This window comes from Pteronotus mesoamericanus, unplaced genomic scaffold, assembly GCF_021234165.1.
Source record: "Pteronotus mesoamericanus isolate MK-2021 breed Mesoamerican mustached bat unplaced genomic scaffold, CSHL_Meso_final scaffold_31, whole genome shotgun sequence".
In the NCBI taxonomy this organism is placed as follows: Eukaryota; Metazoa; Chordata; class Mammalia; order Chiroptera; family Mormoopidae; genus Pteronotus; species Pteronotus mesoamericanus.
In genome coordinates this window covers 10,625,031-10,647,718 of record NW_026555312.1, presented here as the reverse complement: position 1 = coordinate 10,647,718, position 22,688 = coordinate 10,625,031, and the positions used below count along the sequence as shown (strand labels likewise).

Below are 22,688 nucleotides of genomic sequence, written 5' to 3'. Positions count from 1 at the left end.
GCTGTGATGGTCCCACAGAGCTCACAGAGCTCACTTTCTTCTTCCTACTTTCCCTGTGAAAATAGTTCCAAAACCTTAATTTACAAATTTAAAACAATTTGCGAAGCCAAAAGAGATCCAGCAGTCTCCACCTGAGAGAGACAGAGAAAGAGAGAGAGAGAGAGAGAGAGAAATAAACATGTCACTAAAAGACCCCTGGATTAATTAATATGAAAGCATAACTAGAAAAATAGTAATTCCATTGATCAGGTCAAAAAAGGAAGAAACTTAACAAAACACTGGTTTTCTACAGAAGTTTAAAAGTACAATGGAAACACCATACGGGGTATGAGTAAGAGGCACCCCTGGGAACTGGAATCATACCCAGAGAAGAAAGTTCCAGGGCACCCAGACATGCCTCAGTCTTCATAGGAGCAGGACATGGAAGACTAAAAATGGTAAACGACAAAACACATACCCATAGAAACAAAGGCTGGCTCAGCCTTGGAAATAACAAGTCGCCTGATCACCATGGGAAACCTGAAATTCCCAAGTGAGCAAAAATTTAGAACAAGTCCCTGAAGAAACAAAAGCTCAGACAACCCTTCACACAGTACTCAGAGTTATTTATGCTCTAAAAGTCACGCTTCCTGTTAAAGCCCCTGCAGCGTATCCCAGGAGCTCCCGAAGGGGAGATTGCTTCTTTAAATTCCCCGAGAGTCTTAGATGAGGACTTTTTTGGGAAATTCTGACTCAGAAGGATCAGGGATGTGGCCCAGGAATCCAGACGTTTATAAAGCTGCCCAGGTGATGGTGATCGTGACTGCTACTTGGGAATGAGTGCTATAAACCAAGGACACTTTCTGCCACCTTAGGGTGCCTTAGGACCTTAGGACACACTGAGCCCATCCCAGCATTTGGACTGCTCCCATCTACCTGCCTGTTTCTGAAGAATAAATACGAATAAGTTAATTCTCTCATTTTTACCCAGGCGATCTTCAGTTGAATGAAAAACCAAAGCCAAGGCTCTATAGCAGAAGCAACCCACACTTCTCTGTGTCTCCACCTCAAAGTGACTCAGGCCCACCCCCATCCTTCCAGGTGGAGAGGGGACCATCCCATGATGTCCTCAGTTGACCAAATGCTGGATCCCGTCGCCCCTCACCTTTAATCCATTCTGCACCAACAAGTAAAGTCTCCGTCAGCTTCTTCTCCTCAGATTTTGTGACTTCTTTACTTCTGTCTTCAAAAACAGACAATTCTCCTCTATCTTTAAAAACAAAAGCAAAACTCCCCGTAGCCCCTCCTGCCACTGTCCCTCATCATCTCTCTCGTTTGAAGTCATCAGATCTCTCTCATGAGCTGTCTGCACGTCTGTCCATTCCCTTCCAAACTTGCGCCCGCTTTACCACTTCTCTGAAGCTGCCTTCTCCACCATCTCCAACAACTCTTTTCTCACAAAATTCAACCCTCTTCCTCCCTTGAGGGCCCTGCGACACCCCTCCCACTCATGTCCACACTACGAGTTTAAATTACGTTTCTAGTGCTGCCCTCTCCTTGGGCTCCCCCGTGCACACTCAACGAGAGTGTTCGCCAGAGCGAGACTCTGCTGCGGCCTCAGCTCATCTCCTCCCTCAGTGAGTTCACTCCCTTTCCTGGTTTCATTCACCCCGGGATGCCAATAATTTCCAAATCTCCACCTTCCCAACTCTGTTCTCTCAAGGCACACACTGCCTTCAGGGCATTTCTTTTTAAAAATCCTGCTCTCATCTAAAAGTGGCTCAAGCAGATGCCATTATTTTACCTCCTTCGTCAACCTCTATTTCCAGTTTCCCCATTCCTGGCAAAAGTCCCATTTGCTAAGATACCCACGTCTCCAACTTTGTAACAACTCTGTCTTCTCTCTCTTCAGATACCTCCCTCCGCTCCTCTGTTGACTTTAGGACTGAGAAAGCCCCACATCACCTGCTATTTTGCACAATTACTTTGTTTTTGGTCTTGGAGTTCTTTCTTCGTTATGTTTGTTTTTGAAAAATACAGACATAAAAATCAAAAAGTTAAAATTCCCTTCATGCTCCCCAGTAATCTGGGTGACTGTTAGAAGGGTTCAGGCCACTGTGACCTTTGGCTACACTTTGGTGACTATCATTCCACAACCACATGGATAAACAGAGCATTTTTTTAAAAATAAGATCATAATATACACTGTTCTGCAATTTGCTCTTTTAACTCAATATGATATACATCTTTTGACTGACCTCATGCTCTCTAATAATTATACATGATTCCATAGCTTGAATATACCCTAAGTTAGTCTAACTATTCCTCTACTGCTTATCAGTAAGAAATCTTTCTATCTTTAAATGGCCATTAACGAAGGTTACTCCTTAAACCACTGACTTATCAATACTAAAATAAAAATCAATAAGGACTGGCTGCTGGATAGGAATCAGAACTCAACGCCAGCAGGGAGGGATATCAGGGAAGAAAAGGGCAGTTCCTAATGACGGGAATCATCACCACACAGCTTCTGCTTGAAAACCAGCAGGGACGGGGGGCTCATGACCACTGATGGTGATCAATTCTTTTACCTCATCATTCTCTACTACTCTCCTTACTCTCATTTATTTATTTTCAGAGAGGGGGAAGGAAAAGAGAAAGAGAGGGAGAGAAACATCAATGGGTGGTTGCCTCTTGCACACCCCCTGCTGGGGACCTGGCCTACAACCCAGGCATGTGTCCCGACTGGGAATCGAACCTTTGGATCGCAGGACGGCACTCAATCCACGCCACCAGCCAGGGTGACACATTAAAAAGAAAGCATATGATGGATTGAAACCTAACTCCCTAAAGTTTCCATCCCTTGAGTTTAATTCTGCTGCGGACAAAGCATAATTACACTCTTCAAATACCTGACACTGCTGTTGTATCATCCCTAAGGTTTTTCTTCTTTAAGTGACACACTTCCTCTTCCTTCAACAATTTCTCCTTACGTGCACTGGGTTCAAGTCTGCACACTTTGCTGCTCCCCTTCCTTCTGCTATACTGCAGTTTGCCAAAGTCCCTCTTAAAAGCCGACACTCAGCACTGAACTCCTGGGGAGCTTTGAACTGACCAGCAGAGGGTGGACTGCTATGGCCACCTGCCCTTCCGCAGTACCACCCGCTATGGACGGGAGAGGAAAACGGGTCCCTTGGGTGACTGTACCGCTTCGGACAATCCAAACAGGGCCAATAAACAACGCTTTGTATTCTGGTTCATTACCAGATTTACCCAAATAGTCTCAGAATCATCCTGCTTTGAGGCTGTACCTCATGCCTTTAGGCATAACACACAAGTGTGGATAAGAATGTAGGGTGGGAACCCAAATCTCCTGGGTCCAAATCCTGGCTCTACTGCTGACCAGCCACAGGATCTTACACATGCAACGGGGCCTCCCAGTCTTTTTATATTATTTCTTACCACACAGGGTTATTGTGTGGCTTAGATAATTCATGTGGTAGGTTAGCACAGTATATAGGAAGCACTTATTGCAGAAATTTTTATTTATCAACTGATTAGCACTGTGACCAGAAGTTGAAAGTAGAAATATTGCCATACGACAGAATAAATAAAACATCTATGGCCCATACCTCCTCAAGAATTAAGCTGTACTTTCCTCTTCAGTAGAAGAGATAGAAAGAATTTGTCATATATATTTATGGACATATGTGTATCTCCGTATCTCTACCTGGCTAAGTAAAAAACTGCCTGTTATTGAAAACAGCTGTTTGGTTTTTTTAATATTCCATCAGGCAAAGCCACTCTGGTGGCTATAAACACACCCAAACTAACAACCCCTACATTTCAGGTGATAAGAAACAATGTTGATGTGATAAAAACAGTCATTTCCTGCGCGCACTAAACTTACTTGCATTTCAGGTTAGATCTCTACCCTCACACTTCACTCCAGTCAAAAAAAGGTTTTCTTTCCATCCGTGTCCGTATCTTTACACAATGCCTCCTTCTGCCTCATCTTTTCTGCCTCGAAGTAACCTAATTCCCTTTGCTCTCCAGCACCCTCTAAGTCAAGCCTTTTCTTTCTCTTCACCAGAAACAAACTGAAAACCCAACTACCCCTCCAAAAACGACCCACACCACCTCACTGCCCAGGCGTTCCGTCCATTCATTAAGGGAGCCCCAACGACACATTGAAATCTAAGACGTTTCAATGGAGTAAGACAGTTATCCAGCTTAGACCACTAGAAAGGAAACTCCTATGAGACAGGAAATGTATACGTATTTCTTAAGTTCAGTGCTATAACGACAAGGCCTTTTTCCCTATTGGCTCAAAAAACGTGATGGGGCTGACAATGGGGAAACAACAGCAAACAATGTCTACAGGTTTACTAGTTTACTAAAACCTTCTCCATTTGATATTCACAACAACCCGTTAATGTAGATATTATTAGCTCATTGTGCAAATAAGGAATGAGTCCCAGAAAGTTTAAATAGCTCATCCAAGGTCAAACATCTACTAAATATTGACTTTAAGCCTAGAACCCAACTTTTCCCAGACCTGCCCCAAGCATTCTTCCCTCTATCTTAGAGTAAGGTGAAATCATGGGACAGACCTCAGAAGGAAACCCAAATGTAAATCACCCAGCCTTTGTCTATAATCTGGTCTACTTTTCCTTATGAGCAGATTTTTTTTTCATGAATTCTTGTGGATTAAACAATATGTACTTAGAATGCTTTTGTTGAATGGAGAAATGAGAGGCAAAAGAGCATTTCCAAGGTCAGAACTTAATGAGGAAACATCTCAGTATGCAAGGGTAAATGAATGGAAAGTTTTGTTTGGTGGTGGCTCTGTTGTTTGGTATTAAGAGGAGAAAAATATTTATCTTACTAAACAACTATTCGGTCATGAAAAAATTAACTGATGAGGAGTCTGAGGATGTAGGGTAAACTGAAAGTTTATCTTTACTTAACTTACATGTATGCAAATATTTTATATCTAACTTTCAAGCAAAAAGTAAATCTAAAGCACAAACACGTACCCATGTAACTGCATGTTTTCTTTCCATTCTTCTGACTAGAAAATTCTCAAAAAACATATTGATCCCACCTTCCATTACTGACAATATGGTGAGTTCAGTGTTCACACTGATATAGCACAATTAATGATTCTAGATTAAAAATAAAAAAGATCATTCTTTTAAATAAACTTTACTTTTTAAAACAATTTCAGATTTACAGAAAACTTGGAAAGACAGTACAGAGTTCCCATATATACCCCACAACCAGTTTTCTCTATTAGTATCTTACATCTTAATGGTACATTTGTCACAGCCAACGTATGAATGTGGATACACCAGTATTAACTAGAGCCCAGACTTTATCCATAATGCTAAAAGGGCATTAATTTTTTACCTAATGCCCTTTTTCTGTTCCAGGAACCCATCGAGGATAACACCTTACATTTCATTTTCATATCTCCTTAGGCTCCTCTTAGTTATGACAGTTTCTTGTTTTTGATGACCTTGACAGTTTTGAGGAGAACTGTTCAGGTATTTTGTAGATTCCATTGAGAGTTGAATGATGTTTTCTTTAAGTTAGACAGGGATCCTAGGGTTGGGGGAAGAAGGTCACAGAAGTCAAGTCTCCTTTTCACCACATCACATTAAGGGTAACATAACATTGATAGAATTATCATTGTTGACGTTGACTTTGATCACTTGGCTGAGGTCACGCTTGTTAGGTTCCTCCACTGTACTCTCCCCCACTTCCCTTTCCATACAGATCTCTCTGGAAGGATGTCACAATGCACGGCCCACACACAAGGGGTGAAGGGTCATGCTTCCGCTCCTTGAGGGAAGGGTATCTACATGAATTATTTAGAATTCTTCTGCAAGTAGATTTGTCTATTTCCTCCCAGTTATTTCCTTATTCAGCCCTTTATTTGTATCAGTATGATGTTTACTTCATATTCTGGTTTATAAATGTAATACTTTTATATCACTCCAGATTATGGAGCGATAATTTATACTTCTTTTATTTATTCTTCTAAAATCTAATACTTCTTTATTTTGTTGCTCAAATTGTTATTCCGGCTTTCGCCATTAGAAGTTCTTTCAGTTGGTTCCTATGCCCATTAGACACACTCTCAACATGTATGAGCTTGTTTTTGTTTTTGTAGTTCTTTACTTTCTGGCACTATGAGATACTGCACTCTCATTTTGTATATTTCCTGCCCCAGTCCCAGAATCAGCCATTTCCCCAAGGATCCCTGGTTCCTTTTATTGAGCAAAGGTATTAGAAACCAAGACCTAAATGTAGGTGTACTCATTATTAATGGTGTGTTACTCATGTGGGCCGTTTGAGCTGACAGATCAGGGAAATATGTTTATATACTAATCCTTGAATATACACACGTCTATAAACATTCCTACATGTAACCATCTATATTAAACTAAACATGAGTTCACACTGATGTGCTTGATTATTTTCATGCACAGCTGAAGTAGTGGGAAAGTAAGAGAATTCCTCAGAAGCCAGAAATGCAAGAAAGCAGAAATGGGAAATGCAAGCACCCCTGGAGCTGGTGTTTGCCCTGGGACATAGGCCCATCCAGGTAGCCTAGAGCTTGGGCACCAGACACAAAGCAGGCTGAGAAAAGAGAAGCGAAAGGAAGAATTAGAGACACTGCATAAAGCAAAGGCACATCTTGAGGGCAGGATTCCTCCTAATTTCTGAAAGATGGCCCCTCACTAGGGAAAAAGGCCCTCCCCACAAAGACAATGGGATGTGTGTTTATATGGGTCTTGGCTCTGGGCAGAGAGACAAAATGTACAAAGACTCCCCTGAGAATGAGAGTTTGGAAGCCTGAGTTTGCATGTCCCATTTGGCAAGGAAAAGAAAAAAAAAGGAAAGAAAAAATAAATCCAAAGCAGAAAATACAATTTCCCCGAGCCTGGCAGGGAGTGCCCCCAGGTGCCCCAGCAGAAGGAACCACAAAATCTCTCAAAAGACTTGTGCTTTAAATCCAGGTCTCTAAATAGTCCCACAGATAACAGTACAACAGAGCGTGAGCATACCCAGTGGAAAAAGCACCAAAGACCCTTGAAAATGAACGAAAACAACCACAAAAACACATATGATTCCATTTATATGAAATAGCCAGGACAGGCCAGTTTATACAGAGAGAAAATAGATTAGCGGTGGCCAGCGGGTGGGGGAAGAGCGGGGAGGTAGGGTTTGGGAAAAAGTGGGAATTGCTAATGATACCCAGTTTCTTTCAGGGGGCACAAAAATGTTCTAAAATTAGATTGTAGCAATGGTTACACAACATTGTGCATATACTAAAAAACACTGAATTGTACAGTTTAAATAGATAAATTGTAAGGTATAGGATTCTGGAATAGAGAGAGAACATTAATGGGAAAAAATGGTAAAATTCAGAAAGTCTGGAATTTATCTAATAGTTACAGTATCAGTGTTGATGTCCCAGTTTTGACAAATGCACCATGGTAATGTAAGATGTTAACAATGGAGAAAATGGGTGAGGCGTGCATAAAAATCCTCTGCGCGGCCCCGGCACTGTGGCTCAGGTGGTTGGAGTGTCGCCCCATGAACGGAAGGGTTGCAGGACCACAGGGCAGGGCACACACAGGGTGGGCGAGGGCTCGCTCGCCCCCTTCCTCTCTCTCTAAAAGCAATGAAAAAAACGTGCTCGGGTGAGGATTAAAAAAAGAATAGCAAAACTCTTGTACTATCATTACAACTTTTCTGTTCATCTAAATTATTCCAAAAATAAAAAAGTTGTTTTCCTAATTATCAAAGAATGTGATACATCTACTGTGAAGCAAAGGGCAGTCTTTAAAAGATGAGCAAGTTGTTTCTGAAAATAGCATTTTCACAAGTTAAAAAGGGCTAGTTACAAAGTGACACACAAAGGAACTCTCTTAAGATCATCAAGTTCAAGGCCTTCTTCAGGAAATGGGATACACTAGTGGAGTACCCCATTTATGGTTACATACCAGCATTGTGAGGTCTCCACTGATGACCACTCTATGATCTGTGGCTTTTGCCATCTTTAGTCAAATCTTTCATTAAAGTGCATTTCCTTGCGTCTAGCAATCTTCAGTCTAGTTGCTCTTATAACCATTTTTTCTTGTTCTTTTTTAACTTCTCCAATTCTAGCAATTGGCAACAGAGAACCAAATCTAGATACATATTACTCTCATAAATGTTTGAGTGTTGCCAAATACACAAGAGATGACTGTCCAGCTCTCATAAACGCTTTCACAGCTCACTACCTCTCTGCAATTTCAGCTAGCCAAGATGCATGGTCATAATTCATTATCCGTTATTATGAGGAAAGAGCGCCCCACCCTAAATCTTGATGAAATTATTCTTTTTTTAATTTTACATTTTGCCCTTCTTTTAAAGTAGGATAACAGAACTCGCAATTAGATAAAGATATATAAAAAGACATTCTAAAAACCTCAGTATGAAGATAATTTACACATGAGTCAATTTAACTTTTGCAACTTAGTAAAAAACTAGCTTATATAAAACTTAGGTGAATACAGCTGAAATTACAAAAATAAATGTTAAGATAGTCTTGTGGTATACTTTTTTTGTAAACTTCACCTCCAGGCCTCATATGTTAAAAAAATTAAAAATCTTTGTGTCTTTCCCTCCACATTCACAGAAGATTTGGTTCCATTTTATGAAGTGGCCTACAGGTAGGTTAACACATTGTTTGGAGAAGAATGGGCAATTATCTTTTAGAGAAGGAAGTAAAAACAATTCAACATCCCTAGCACACAGGAAATAGACCTTCTCTAGATGGTCTTTTTGCGAGGGTAAAGTACACAAACCTGAAGGCATTCTGACCTTACTCCCATAAGAAGGCGAAAGAAAAGAGAAGACTCCAGAGCTTCGAAGGTCAATTCACTTCAGCCAAGATGCACAAAAATGCACACCACTCAGTTGGAAGAAATAAAGTAAAACAGGTACACTTCTTTTAGGTAGGTTTGCCATGTCCACTAAGAAGTAGAAAAGAAGGAGTCTTGGTTTGTGGGCTTTACCCTCACAAAGTGTTTCTTTACTATCTAAACCAAGCCTTCCTGCCGTTGAAGATCTTGGAACCACAGAATTAAAAAGCTAAATAGGTCTGAAAGAGCATCGTTTCCAGCAGGTCAATACCAAGACTTCTGGAGACCAGGCTACTTAGAGCAGAGCCATTTTTACCCCGAGACACAGGGGACGTGGGAATCTTTAAGGCTTTCCTGCCTAAATCCAAGGCGCATTTCTCTCCGTCTGTGGGGAAGCTGGAACAAACACCAATCTGTCTCCTCCCGGCTCAGTGCGCCCCACCCCCACGTGCCACGGTAAGCGGCCCTCGCTGCTCTCCATACCCCTGGGGAGCGGGCCAGAGGAGGTGGTTCCAAGGTGGGAAGACCGCTCCCCAGCCCCCTCACCCACGACCCCCACCACCAGCAGCACAGTGCGCCTTGGCTAAAGGACAAGTCAGTTCCTGGAAGCACAGAAACAGAACTCTCAGAAAAGGCAGAAAGGAAGTCAAATGTCACAAGAGCTCTCTGCCTATGCAGATAGGAATCAACCTCTAAGAGACACTGTTACATTTAAAAAAAAAATTATTAAAGAGACAAGGAGTGGAAGAACTGTACACATACATCACTTGTGTCAGAAAACAGACGGAAGGATTCTGTGTGCATGTGTGCAGAGCCTGTCCTGGAAGGGCGCCCCCGGCTGCCGGATCGGAGGCGGGATCCGGCAGCAGAGAGAGGGGTGTGGGGGTACGCTGGCCTCTCATTACATCCCCTTTTCTGCCTTGTGACTTTGATACTAAGTGTATAAGCTACCTAGTCAGAACACTAATTTTTAAACTGTATCTATACAAAATAAAAATTTTAAAAAAATTTTTAATTTTTAAATTAAAATAGGAATAAATATTTACAATAAAATACAAACACAAACAGAGCAAAAATGATGCCGGGGGGGGGGGGAAATGTCTTTGGAACAAAGATGTCTCAACCCAATGACACTCACAGTTAAACCACTTCATGAAATTTCGCAAAGTGACTTCTGAATTCAGCAACTTCCTACAGGCCTTAGCAACCTTTTGCTGTATACCTTTGTTGATTCTGTTTCACACTGGAGATACAGAACAATGAATGAGACAAAAGGGAGCCATATGGGGGTGAGGGAACAAACCAGTCTTGTCTTAATTACTTGTTTGAAATAAGAATTTAGAACCACATGAATAAAAATATTTTCACATGTACTCCTGCTCTTTTTCAACTTAGACTAGAACCCGAACTCTAATTGCTATTTTGGTAAATAAACCTGAGAGTGGAGCGGAACATCTGTAATAGTGTGATGGCTGGGAAATCCCCCCCCCCGCCCCCCGCCCCCCCCCCCCCCGCACTATCAGCCCAGATATCTCAATGTAACATTTAAAGCCACTTTCATGCTGTTGTGAACTTTCAAAACCACTACTGCAAATCAGATCAGGACTACTAATGCATAAAAGACTAACCACCGATAACTTAAAAAAGTTACAGAAGAATTCCACCATTACGAAGAGCCAGTAAATGATTGACCAAGTGCGCAGTTTTGGGATAAAAAACACATTACAAATGGGTTAATGAGTTCACCTTGTGGCAAGTGGTCACGTTTCTCAGGCCCAAAGGGCTAGTGATCTGTTAGTAAAGCAGGTGTTTAACCAGAATAAACTACTGGAAGTTACTTTTCCCTCTGATTTCTCTCCATCCTCATGCTGTCCTGAAAAAAACACTGGAAAGTGTCATTAATAAGACAGCAGCAAGTTTCCCCTTTATCTTGTTTACTGAAAGGTTTGACTTACTTAAAATAGAAACTTCTGAAAAGCACACAACCACTGTTAGTAAATTATACATCTTGATTTCTTTTTACAAGTTGCTGCTACAAAAGATATTTCCAGATTGTATTCCTTAGATATAATCTCTTCACGGGTTTTTAAATGGAATTTTGAGGCCAGGCTGCACAATAGCCAGAGCATGTTGGGCATATGGCACCTTTTATACATAGGTCTTGACTTTCAACTGCTAAAGGAAACTTTTACACGTTGTTCACACAAACCTGAGATGATTGGTCCAAAAAGTGATATTAATATCTGCATATGTAACTGCATGTGATACATACATCAACTCCACTTAATGAAAATGGGAATGGAGTATTTAATATTTAAACAACCCAAGATTAACATCTGGCTATCAGAATTGGGCCATGATTAACTTCCAAACCAGAAATCAGAACTATTTAATCTGAAGTGTAGGTTCCAAATAACAAACAGGCCTAACCAGTTGGTAAAAATAACTGGCTCCCAATTTTATCTTAATTTAGTCATTCATTCCAATGCAAAAATGTAAATAAAATTCTATCTCTATCCAACAAACATTAATTTAGTTCCTACTTTGTACTAAACATACCGAGATGACTGGGGTTCACCACCCACAAAGAATGTTCATCTTTTCTCCAGTCTCAGCATTTTTGTTCCAACAGCTTCTTCTTCCTACAATATTCTGCCTGTCCCGCCTGGCCCTACCCCAGCACCTTCACTTTCTCCCTCTCCTTCAAAAGCAGCAGCTCCCAGGAAGTCTTGCCCCCACCCTCAGGACAGGCCCACAGGTACCAAGGCCCTGCGTTCTGGGCGATGGCATCGGCACATGCCCCCTGGAGCATCAAGTACATGTATTACCAGGTCTACAGGTAAAACATTAGTAACAAGTGCTTACAGGCTTGTCTCCCAGAAGGCTCAGGTCCTCATTAATCTCTACATCCCCATTCTGGCCCAACATTTGGCATGCGATGCTCAATAAGCAAATACAGGCCTGTGCCACTTACCGACAGAGATCCACTCTGGGAAATGCACTGTTAGGTGATTCTGTCACTGTGTGAACATCAGAGAGCGCACTTAGACAAACCTAGATGGCATAACCTACTCCACAGTCAGGCTATCTGCTATTGCTCCTAGGCTGTAAGTCTATACAGCATGTTATGGTACAAAACAGCAGGAGAGCACATCAAGCACAAGAAAAATGATGCCATCAAGAGATGCAATAAACACAGGATGTATGAGGCACACTCTTCTACAGAAAACTTTTTTTAAATTTTTAAATCTTCACCCGAGGATATCTTTCCATTGATTTTATTCTTTTGATTGTTGTTCAAGTACCGTTGTCTCCATTTTCCCACCCCCACCCCCCCGCCCCACCCCCACCTCCCACTGTCAATGGCACCCCCTCTGTAATTTAGAGACGAACGAGAGAGCGAGTGAGTGAGTGAGAGAGAGAGAGAGAAACATCAGTGTGAGAAGGAAACATCTATCCGTTGCCTCCCGTATGCACCCCAACCAGGGATTAAACTTGCTACCTACATATGTGCCTGGACCGGGAATCAAACCTGCAACCCTTTGGTTTACGAGATGATGCTCCAGGGCAGCAAACTTTTATTTTTATTTTTTACAAGTAGAAAGAGTGCATTCTAAAATAATGATAAAAAGTATGGTGTAGTAAATACATAAACCAGTAACAGTAGTGTATTATCAGTATCAAGTACTATACATAATTGCATGTGCTATACTTTTATACAGCTGGCAGTGCGGTAGGTTTATTCACACCAGCATCACCACAAATACACACGGAATGTGTTACACCATAATGTTACAACTGCTACAAAGTCACTAGGCGTTAAGAATTTTTCAGCTTTATCAGAGTCTTATGGGACATGGCGGTTGACTGAAAAGTCATGGGACACATGACTGTGGATGTGATAACATATGCAGAGCAGCTGGCTGGGTGCCTGATAGCATAAACATTCAGTACATAGAAGTTTTGGTGTCATTAGCCAGACAGGTAAAGTAAGGTCAAGTCGCGAAGAACACCTCTTGTTTCACAACAGGAAAGCTAAAGCTCCAGGACCCACTAGGCCTCTCCTTGAAATGCCAGAAAGTACATGGCCACACCTCCACTCTATCTGCCTTCCTTTCAATTATTGTCAAAGCACGCCACCAGACTGTGACTCCAGCCAGGCTGGACTCAACCAGGGTCCCCTACAATGGCAACTGCTCATCCTCCTGTTCTGTCTACAGGACTGGACTAAAGAACAAGCCCCAACTCCACCAGCCCTACCAAATCTGAGGAATTGGGGCTTTAGAGCTCACGGTATTGCCCTAAACACATCTTACCCTTTGATGTCCCTTGGCTGTTCTGCATGCCACCCTCCACCTCCCAACAGCAATCTCTTCAGAACAACAAGGAACTGTCCACCAAACCTGCAGTGTGGCTCCAGGAAAGGCCAAAATGCTCAGGGTCAGTCCTAGCCTTATCAGACCTCTGGGACCCCAGAGGGAGCGCCCCTACCTGCGCAGAACCCTCGCATTCATCCCAGACCCCCATGCCCAGCAAGCAAGTTCCACTTCTCAGCTCACAGCCACAGGCTGCTACTGACTTCCTCCTCCTCCTCCCTGATGACTCATCTTCCCATTGCTGACCTCCTCCCCTTAGCGCTCCCTCGGCTCCATCCAAAACATTGGTCGGCCCAGCTCTCTCCTCTCACTCTCAGCCTAGCGGGAGAATCATCAGCCGACAGTCATTTTCTTTCTCATTTTACCACTACAATGCAGGGGACGGTGGGGAGTGGGCCAAGTATCAAAAAGAAACTCACTGCTTTTCCAGATTCCTCGTCGCTGCTTTGGACCATTTTTCTTCCACCATCCTTACACAAAACCTTTCCTCCCTTCAAACTCTACCCAGACTCCTTACATTAAGTGAGATGCTGCCTGCAGCGCAGCTGGCTGAGTGTCTGATAGAAGAGCAGATCCTACCCTCTCTGGCCCTTCTTCATGGTGTCAGTCTCTGCCAACCTCCACCATCCTGGAGAGCCTGGGTCCTGTGTTGTCTTTTTCTCCACTTCACCTCCTCAAATTCAAGTGGGAAGCTTCACTGTTTAAGAGGACAGTCCGTCAAACCCCAACTTCCTGGGCTGAACCAAAATGACTGGTCCCCCAGCTCCCATATGCGCACCCCGACTTTCACCATGGCCCAGGAAGGCTTCCCTGGGAGTCTTCTCCTGCAACCTTCCAGGCCCCAGCTCTCTCACTTCCTCTGCACCTGCTCCTCAAAGTCCTTCGGTCTCTGGATAGTTCTCTTTTTCACTTTCATCACTTCCAACTATTTGCCAGTACCTTTCAACACCCTGACTTAACTTTCCAACAGCCTTCTCTGGAAATATCCAACTATCTGTATTGCTTTTGCTCCTGAAAGACGTTGCTGAATGAGAAAGGTCACATATTGACACAAATTCGTGACTAAAAATCTGTGATTTTTCAGTGGCTTGATTACACTCAGCCACCCATTAAATAGCCTCTGGTTGGTTCTTTCTCCACTCATCCATCAAGACTACTCTGAATCTTCATTCATCCTCAAAACCCCTGCTCCTCCTCATGCCTGCCTCCTTCAGCCGTGACCTCCTATACCGCATCACAAAATGAAAACTCTTGCACAACCTTAAGCCTCCAACACCTTCCCTTTGGTGGCAAGCAGTGGCTCTAAACTTCAGCTGGCATGAGACTTACCCGGGGAGTCCTTCCACCTTGATATTCAGCTTCATTAGGTCTGGAAAAGATCCCCAAAACACACATGGCAATAGATCCTGAAGAGTGATAGTTCATGCACCAAATTTTGAAAAAAAAATAGCCTACAGCAGGGGTCTGCAAACTCTGGCCCTTGGGCCAGCTCCAGCTGGCTGCCTGTTTTTGTATAGCCTACATGCTAAAATGTGTTTTCTATTTTTCAAGGGTTAAAATAAAACAAATGAAGAAAATTCCACGACACCTGAAAATGATATGGAATTCAAATGTCAGTGTCCATAAATAGTTTTATGGGGACACAGTCATGCCCAATTATTTACACCTTCTCTAAGGTTGCTTTCACCCTATAATGGCAGAGTTGAGTAGTTGTGGCAAAGACTGAATGGCCTGCAAAGTCAAAAATATTTACTGTCTAGCCCTTTGTAAAAAAAAGTTTGCTGACCCCTGGTCTGCAGGATCAAGTGTAAACCCATCGCAGAGCATTTCGGCTTCCTGTGATGTGACCCCCGCTTACTTCTCCAGCCTAGAGCCCTGGAGTCCACACAACTGCAGGCCCCCCCGCACTTCAGACTCACAGTCCCTTGAATGACACACACGATGTCACACTTCATTCCTCTGCACGTGCTGTTCTTTTTCACCAGTTGGCCCGACAAAGTCTTCTTCATCCTTCAAGACCCAAGCGCTGCACCTCCTCACCTGAGAGGTGCTCTCTGATGACCAAGCCTCCCCTCTTTCGCCTGTGCTTGGTTAGCTGGTGTCCCCGTTATCCATGCAGCAGGGGCCCAGGAGGGCTATAGATGTGGCCCGACACAAAATCATAAATTTACTTAAAAAATTATGAGATTTTTTTTGTTTTCATTAGTGTTTGTGTGTTTAACGTGTGGCCCAAAACAACTCTTCTTCTACCAGTATGGCCCAAAGACACCAAAAGGGTGGACGCCGCTGGTACAGCAATGGTTCTCAAACTTTCAGGCACATCCTTCAATCGCCTGCAGCTGGGCCCGGCTCCGGAGCAGCAGACCGGCGCACCAGGCAGAGAATGTGTCGTGCTGGCCAGGGAGTCCATATGGGTTTTTTTCCATAAAATAAAAGGCATTTCTCATTTTTACCGATAATTTTATTGATTTAAATATTCTGAATACATCAGCTATCTCCTGCAATTGGCTTCTAGTGGGTAGAGGCCAGGGGTGCCGCTGAAAATCTTCCAATGCATAAGACGGCCCCACAGCAAAGAATTATTTGGCCAAAATGTCAATCACACCAAGAAGCTTTGCAAACCTCTTTTAACATGTTCGATCAGTCACAGTACCTTCTCCATATACTGCACAAACCTTTTATTGAGTTTCAATTGTGTTTTTATCTTTCTGGAAATAACAAAGCAAATATGCTGAAAATGTTGCATATTTTCTTCCATATTCAATATTAAAATGGCTGCACAAATTCACCAACTTTAATGTTTTTTTAAATGCACACTGATATATGACAGCTGTCACAATACAATCTAACAAAACTGCTTCAAATGAAATTAAAGACAGCTAAGCACTACTAAAGCCATTGTACGGGAAAAAACTAAACTCCTAGGTCAACGCAATACATTTCTAACAAGTTTCCAGGCTGATGCTGCTGGCCCAGGTACTACACATGGGCAACACTGGAAACCCCTGGGTGAAGAGTGGATAGCTGAAGTGAGAAACTCAAGGGTATAGCCTAGAGGCAATGTCATTTGGGGAGGGGGAGAAATTAGGTGCAGGACCCTTCCTCCCACAAAAGCCAATCTACTACCCACTTTAAAAATAAGGCTCACCATGGCTGGTGTGGCTCAGTGGATTGAGCACTGGCCTATGAACCAAAAAGCCTCTAGTTCGATTCCCGGTCAGGGCACATGGCTGAGTTACAAGACAGGTCCCTGGTTGGGGGCATGCGAGAAACAACCAACTGATGTTTCCCTCATGCACCTCATCAATGTTTCTCTCCCTCTGTTTCTCCCTCCCTTCCCCTCTCTAAAAATAAATAAAATCTTTTTAAAAAAAAACAAAAACAAGGCTCTATATAATAAAGTTTGATAATGGATATCAGTAACATTGGCATATATTGTTACTAATGATAAATATTTATTGAGAAACTACTGTTTCCTTGGAATATAAGGGATAAAACCTCCACCTCAAAGAGACTTTAAAGAGTTTGAAATTCAGCATATAAACCCAGCAAGATAACTAGCAATATAAGGGCACATGTACTAAGTGTCAAATGTAAACCGGATCAAAAGTAAACAGTAAGTTCCATAGGCACCCTATGTGTCCTGTGGCTTCTCTCTTTCACCAGAATTCCATCTACAAACTTCTATCAGCACCTTTACAGACTTGCATGGGTCCTTTGTCTCCTCTACTGATATATAAGCTCTTGCAGACAGCAAAGATCTTGACTTTTTTATTTATCATTGGACTCTACAACCTGGCCAGGTACCTGGCACTAATAATGTTAAATAAATATTTAATTGATTTAATAATGACTATGGAATGTGAGCTGAGCATTTAAGGAAGGGCAAGACTTAGATAAGAAAAGAGCTGAAGGCTGGGCTTTCCAGGAATGTGCAAGGGAACCAATGAGGTGATCAAACGTTCCAGGCAGGTAGAGAAACCTGGTGGTCACAGCCACATACCCCAAGCCCATGCATGAAATAATCAATCAACTCCCTGCTGGTATCTCCATCAGTTGAGAGGGCCAAGTTTTCAGAGCTGGTCTTCATTTATCCAGCCTTTTAAATTGTAACACAAGCTTACCCTTAATAGTCTGAAAACTTTGCTGCTTTAATCTCAGTATCATTTCCTGCATTCTTATGTCCTGGTCTATTTTTCCCATGCCCCTTTTTCTGCTGATTAATTTAGCAAGTGGGGGGAGGGGTAAACAAACAAACCCCCAAAATCCTAATTTAACACTGACTTGATACATTATACAAACGAAATTTGGGGGTACCAGTCAATAAAAATAGCCTTGGCATCCGGGGTTTCCCCCACCAAAGTGGAAATTCCTCAAAACCAGGAAACAGTTTCAGGTTTCACAGCTCCTAATACAACCAGGCACAACTCAAATCAATAAGGTCAGTATCTCTTCCATCCTGGTAGCTGGGTCGATCTTGCAAACTTAGAAGGCTTTGGTTAAAGTCAGATCATGTCACCCTCTGCAACCAAAACAGAGTGGACAGGATATGAGGAGATGATGTGTTTTTTAATTTTTTTAAATTTTTATTTATTTTAAAATAAGTAAGAGAGGGAAACACTGACTTGTTGCACTTATTTATGCATTCATTGGTTCATTCTTGTATGTGCCCTGCCCGGGGATCAAATCCATCACCTAGGGGTATACAACCTTGGCATATGAGACGGACACTAACCAACTCAGCTCCCTGGCCAGGGCGACATGAGAAGATGATTTAAACAAGAAATGAAACGAAACACTCATCCTCTGTTCCTGGATTCCCCTAAGTGGGAAAGAAAAGTTCTTATCCAACCTCTCTGGAGTAAGTGAAGCTTTACATCGGAATAATCCTATTAATTGCCAGAGCTCCGTGTCTGCTGGACAGATAGGGACTCGCTATTTAGAAATGCAACTCAGCACACTCATTTGGGAGGTACCTCTGGAAGACCTGAAGTCATCACCCGTTTCCCATGCCCTATCTGAAGCGCTGTGCTCTACTTGTTTCTAATTAAATAAGATGATCTTACATTCAACCTCTTTAAGAGGATGTCAGGCTAACGAAAGTCCCTGGAAACTAAAACCACAGATGTTTTTTCCTCAGTATGGTCACAAGTGCACACAGGCTTCCCTCAGGAATGAACAGAACAGGTAAATGGAAGAAACAGAAAAAATAATAATAAAGGAAGTTACCACTCACATAGTACAATGCTCAACAGGTATTTTGGTTTAATAAACAATTTGACACAGGGATACCCAAAGCCAAAAAAGTTCTGAGAAGTGCATTCAACGCAGAAATCAGGAAGGTACATGTGTAATGTGAAGGCATTCATTGGGGGAAAAAATTCAGTCTCTTCAAGTGGCACAAAGAACAGTTTGGGTAACTTGAGGTATATGTTTTATCATCTTTTTTAGCATATTGCAGGCCATAAAAGTCACGCTTTAATGCAACAGAAGCAAATATTTACCAAGGACTGTGCTCTTGAATTGCCCTCCAGATCAGGCAATCCCTTTCTCTGCCCCACCCTGTGCCCAGGAGGAGGCCCTGCAGACCCAGCCAGCTTGGGGCGGGAGGCTGGAATGCGGCGGGCGGCGGGGAAGGGCTGAGGTTCTCAATCTGCTCCCCGACGCTGTCCCGGCAGGGGTTGGGTACAACTCCCCCTGGGCAGTGACAACAGGACTTCCTTCCCTTTCCCGTTCAGCTCCCAGGTCTTGCTACCTGAACATCCTTTGTCAGTTTCCCTAGTGCTGCCCACCCCTCGCTAAGTAATTCGTTAAACTTTCTCCATTGCCACCCATTGAGTTGAATTTTGATTTTTGCCAGGACCGTGTCTGATACAAGGACCTTCCTCATGCAGGGCATTTTACATCTATATAAAATTTCTCAACTCCAAAACGCAGGTCTTATTGCCATCTCCCATTTTAAACCTGAGGATGTCAAGGCTCTGAGATGGCTTCACACAGGACGTTTGCTAACAGAACAGGAATTACACCCAGGTGAGTCTGACATTTAAGAGCTTTAGAAAGCCCTTGAAAATGTGAGGAAAGAAGGCATCAAGCTTCCAAACTCTGAAGCCACCATATATCCTCAAATCACACTGTTTATGATTTGGGATTTTTCCCTGGGTCTAAAATAAGCTAGCTGGGACACTGCCCTCCAAGTGCTTCTTCCACCAAGAGCCATTCAGATGTGACCCTGCTGCAGGGAGATCAAAGAGATCACAGGTGCTCCTCTCTTGCCCACCGCCCACATTCTGCCTTCATTCATCCCAGAAATCCTTAAACATCCCTAAGGCCCTTTTATTCTTTTGTATAAATTAAAAACAGAGCTCATTGACAGAACCCTAGGAAATTTGGAGATGGGGGGTGGATGCAGTTAAAAAGCACTTAATAATATCATACTGGCACCTCCCAGTCAAAACTCGCCAGGTTCCAGTAACAACAGCCTCTTTCCACACACAAGTCCTCACTGGATTCCTCTCTGCAATTGTGCAGAATAGCTTAAAACGGAAAATGCAATTAAAATAAATTCTGATTGGGGGGGTTGGGGGGAGCGCGGAGAAGTAAGTACAAAACAAACTCCCCTTAAGGAAATTAAGCTATTGGTTATATTCTTTTCGGGACTAAAGACCACTTTTACTTCTGCCTTTGCCTAGGTCTGTAGGTCCCTAGGTCCCTCCCACCCTCACTACACACACAGGAGTAATTTACAAAAGCTCAGAGTTAGGATTTGGTTCCTCTCCCAAATTCTTAACTCACTGGATTTTGCAACTGATAAGAAAGCAATGGTAAGATCGGGTAGGGTCCTTAATCAGATCTTCAGGGGAAACCAGGTAGAAGGTGAATCAATAAATAGTATCTGAGTAAGGCAACCGGCCAGCTCTCACTTCCTCATTGCTGAAAGAATGCGAGTGGAAAGGGCGGCAGGTGTGCTCTTGTCGAAAGAAAAAAGATCACTAGTGAAAGGCAGAGAAAGAAACCTGGCCAAATCCTCAGCATGGAACAAAACAGGCAGGCGTGCAGTGGGCCCTCCTCCAGCAGCCCCACCCAATTCCATTTAAATCAACATGTGTTGACTCAAAACTAAATCCATGGTGGATCTAGCCTGCAGCCCCTAAAGCAGACAGGAAAATCAGTTAAGACAGCCTCGACACTCAGGAAGATTTCCTACAAGGAATTGCTGATCCTTATTATCATTTTCAATTTTAATGGTAGTAGACGGTATAAGACAGTCCAAATAACTTCAACAGCGCCCCCTCTGCTCCCACTAACCTGTCTTGCTCGGGAGTTCTGGGGAAACCAGTGTCCTGTGTCCCTCCCTTTCGGATGGACATCACATATGGTACAAAATAACTGTCATTCTGATTTGTCAAGTCTCACTGATGAAATTTAAACCCAGGTCTGTCACTCAAAAGCTATAGGCTATAGCTTCTCAATTAACCAAGTGTAATTTCTATGTAGAGTCATCTACATTAAAAATAATGACTCCACTGATATAAGAAACAACTAATTTATCAGAAGACTTTAGAACTTGGTAAAAGGAAACAAGACAACCCAGAACTTTTTTAAGTTCTTTCGAACCTGCTGTGCAGGGTACATCAATGTTTTTCACGCTTACGGGAGAAAAACAAACTCAAAAAAGTGCTCACCTGCCTAGTTTGTAGCTGAAAAATCTTCTGTGGGGCAGGGACACAGGGAGATAGCCTTACCCCCATGGACTCCACGCCCACACGGTCCCGGGGAAGGGGTCTCGCGCCCCGCGCGGTACTCACCTGGTCCAACGGGATGCCCAGGAGCTGGCTGAGCGGGTGCAGGCAGGTGGAGCCCGTGGTGCGGTAGGAGAGGCTGGACGGCGGCTCGGCTGCCATCCCGCATCTTCGGGAGGCGGCTGCCCCAGCCCCGGCAAGCGCCACCCTACTCCGCGTCCTCCTGCCCGAGTGTTCGTGGGTGGCCGCCCGAGGGGCAAGAGACCGCCTGGCTCGCGGGGACCAAGCGGTGAGGCCGAGGGACACGATCGAACGCCAACTCCCGAAGCGCAAACTTAGTGTTGGCGCCGTGGCTAGGGCGCCGTAGGAGGGCCGCGCCGAGCACGCCGCTTCCCGCTCCCTCCTCTCGGCGCTCATTGGCCTGGCAGCGGGGACGGCCCGGGAGGAGGGTGGAGGCAGGAAAAGTCAGGACGCTGAGCCCGGCCGCGAGCCCCGCCCGGCCCGCCCAGCCTAGCCCGGACCCGGGCCGCGGGGAGTGGAAAAGCGATGCCCGCGGGCGCGCTGCTAGCGCGCGGCCCCGAGAGCGGGAGGTCGCCTCTCCTCCCGCGCCTCTCCTCCCGCGCCGAGCTCGCTGTCCTTTCTCCCCGCAAAACGTCACGATCCTCCACCCACAGCACCCAGGCGGGAGCCTTTCAGTGCGGCTAACCCCCTGCCCCACCCTATTTACTTTCCCTGTTCCGTCGCCGGCTAAGATTCCTACGCTTTCCTTTCGAGCTTTCTCCCTCGCAGTCCTTACTGGAAAGGGTTAATATGCCAGTGACTGGAGCCCAAGGAGAGCCCCGTGCTGCTAGCCGACGTCCCAGCACCGGACTGGCCCTCTTTCTTGAGTTTCATCACCAACAAATTCCACTGAACTTTAAATGGCCAGACCAGAGTTTCTCACCCTGTCTCCTGTCGAGGGGCAAAAGCAGTCCCTGCCACCACTCCTCGTCACCGCGGAGATTTTATAGAGGGCCAACACCACCAGATGAAAATCTCACCACACACACACAGGCATATGCCTGAAAATTAATTATACTACACAGGCTGATTAGATATCACACAGGTCTAGAAATGGACCATAATTGAAGCCATTTTCCTCTCATCTTGAGCAAGATAACAGCTTGAGTGAAGTGTCTCAGGAAGGGGCTTGAAAGCACTGTTTAAAAAAAAAATCAGCACAGATATAAACTGCCACATCAGAAAAGTTCTACTGATACTGTGGTGCAATTAATATTAAAAGAACTATTAGATGACACCGTATCAAGAGAAAGATAAGTTACACTGTAGATTATTTAAATAGGCTTCTGGAGAACTGGATATGATTCTAAGATTTATAAAAGCCGCACCATGAACACATGGCTCTCTTTTCTTTCCATTTAATCCCTGTTTCCATCCTCTTTCAACTGAAGATTCATCATAATAATAATTATGTGCTAGATATAACTTTATAAAAGTTTCCTATCCCAGTGACAATCACCCATGTGGTAGTTATTATAATCTCTACAGATAAGAAACTGGAGCTTGTAGAGCTTAAGAACTTGGGTTTATTTAGGGAAGTTCAGTAAAACACATCTGTCTGATTCCAGTGCCTGGGCTCCGAGTCATTATGATGCTTTGCCTCCTCTAAA

General features: G+C 43.7%; 1 protein-coding gene across 1 annotated transcript in view; it reads right to left on the bottom strand.

Moving 5' to 3' along the window:
- The window catches only part of MBOAT1 (membrane bound O-acyltransferase domain containing 1), a 102,403-nt gene extending 81,024 nt beyond the window's left edge, over window positions 1-21,379 (bottom strand). Inside the window, exon 1 of the mRNA XM_054592200.1 lies at window positions 21,085-21,379. Within this exon, the coding sequence (XP_054448175.1) occupies window positions 21,085-21,180 (96 nt within the window). The 5' untranslated portion in view covers window positions 21,181-21,379. The remainder of the gene's footprint in view (window positions 1-21,084) is intronic.
- Between the last annotated feature and the right edge of the window lie 1,309 nt (window positions 21,380-22,688).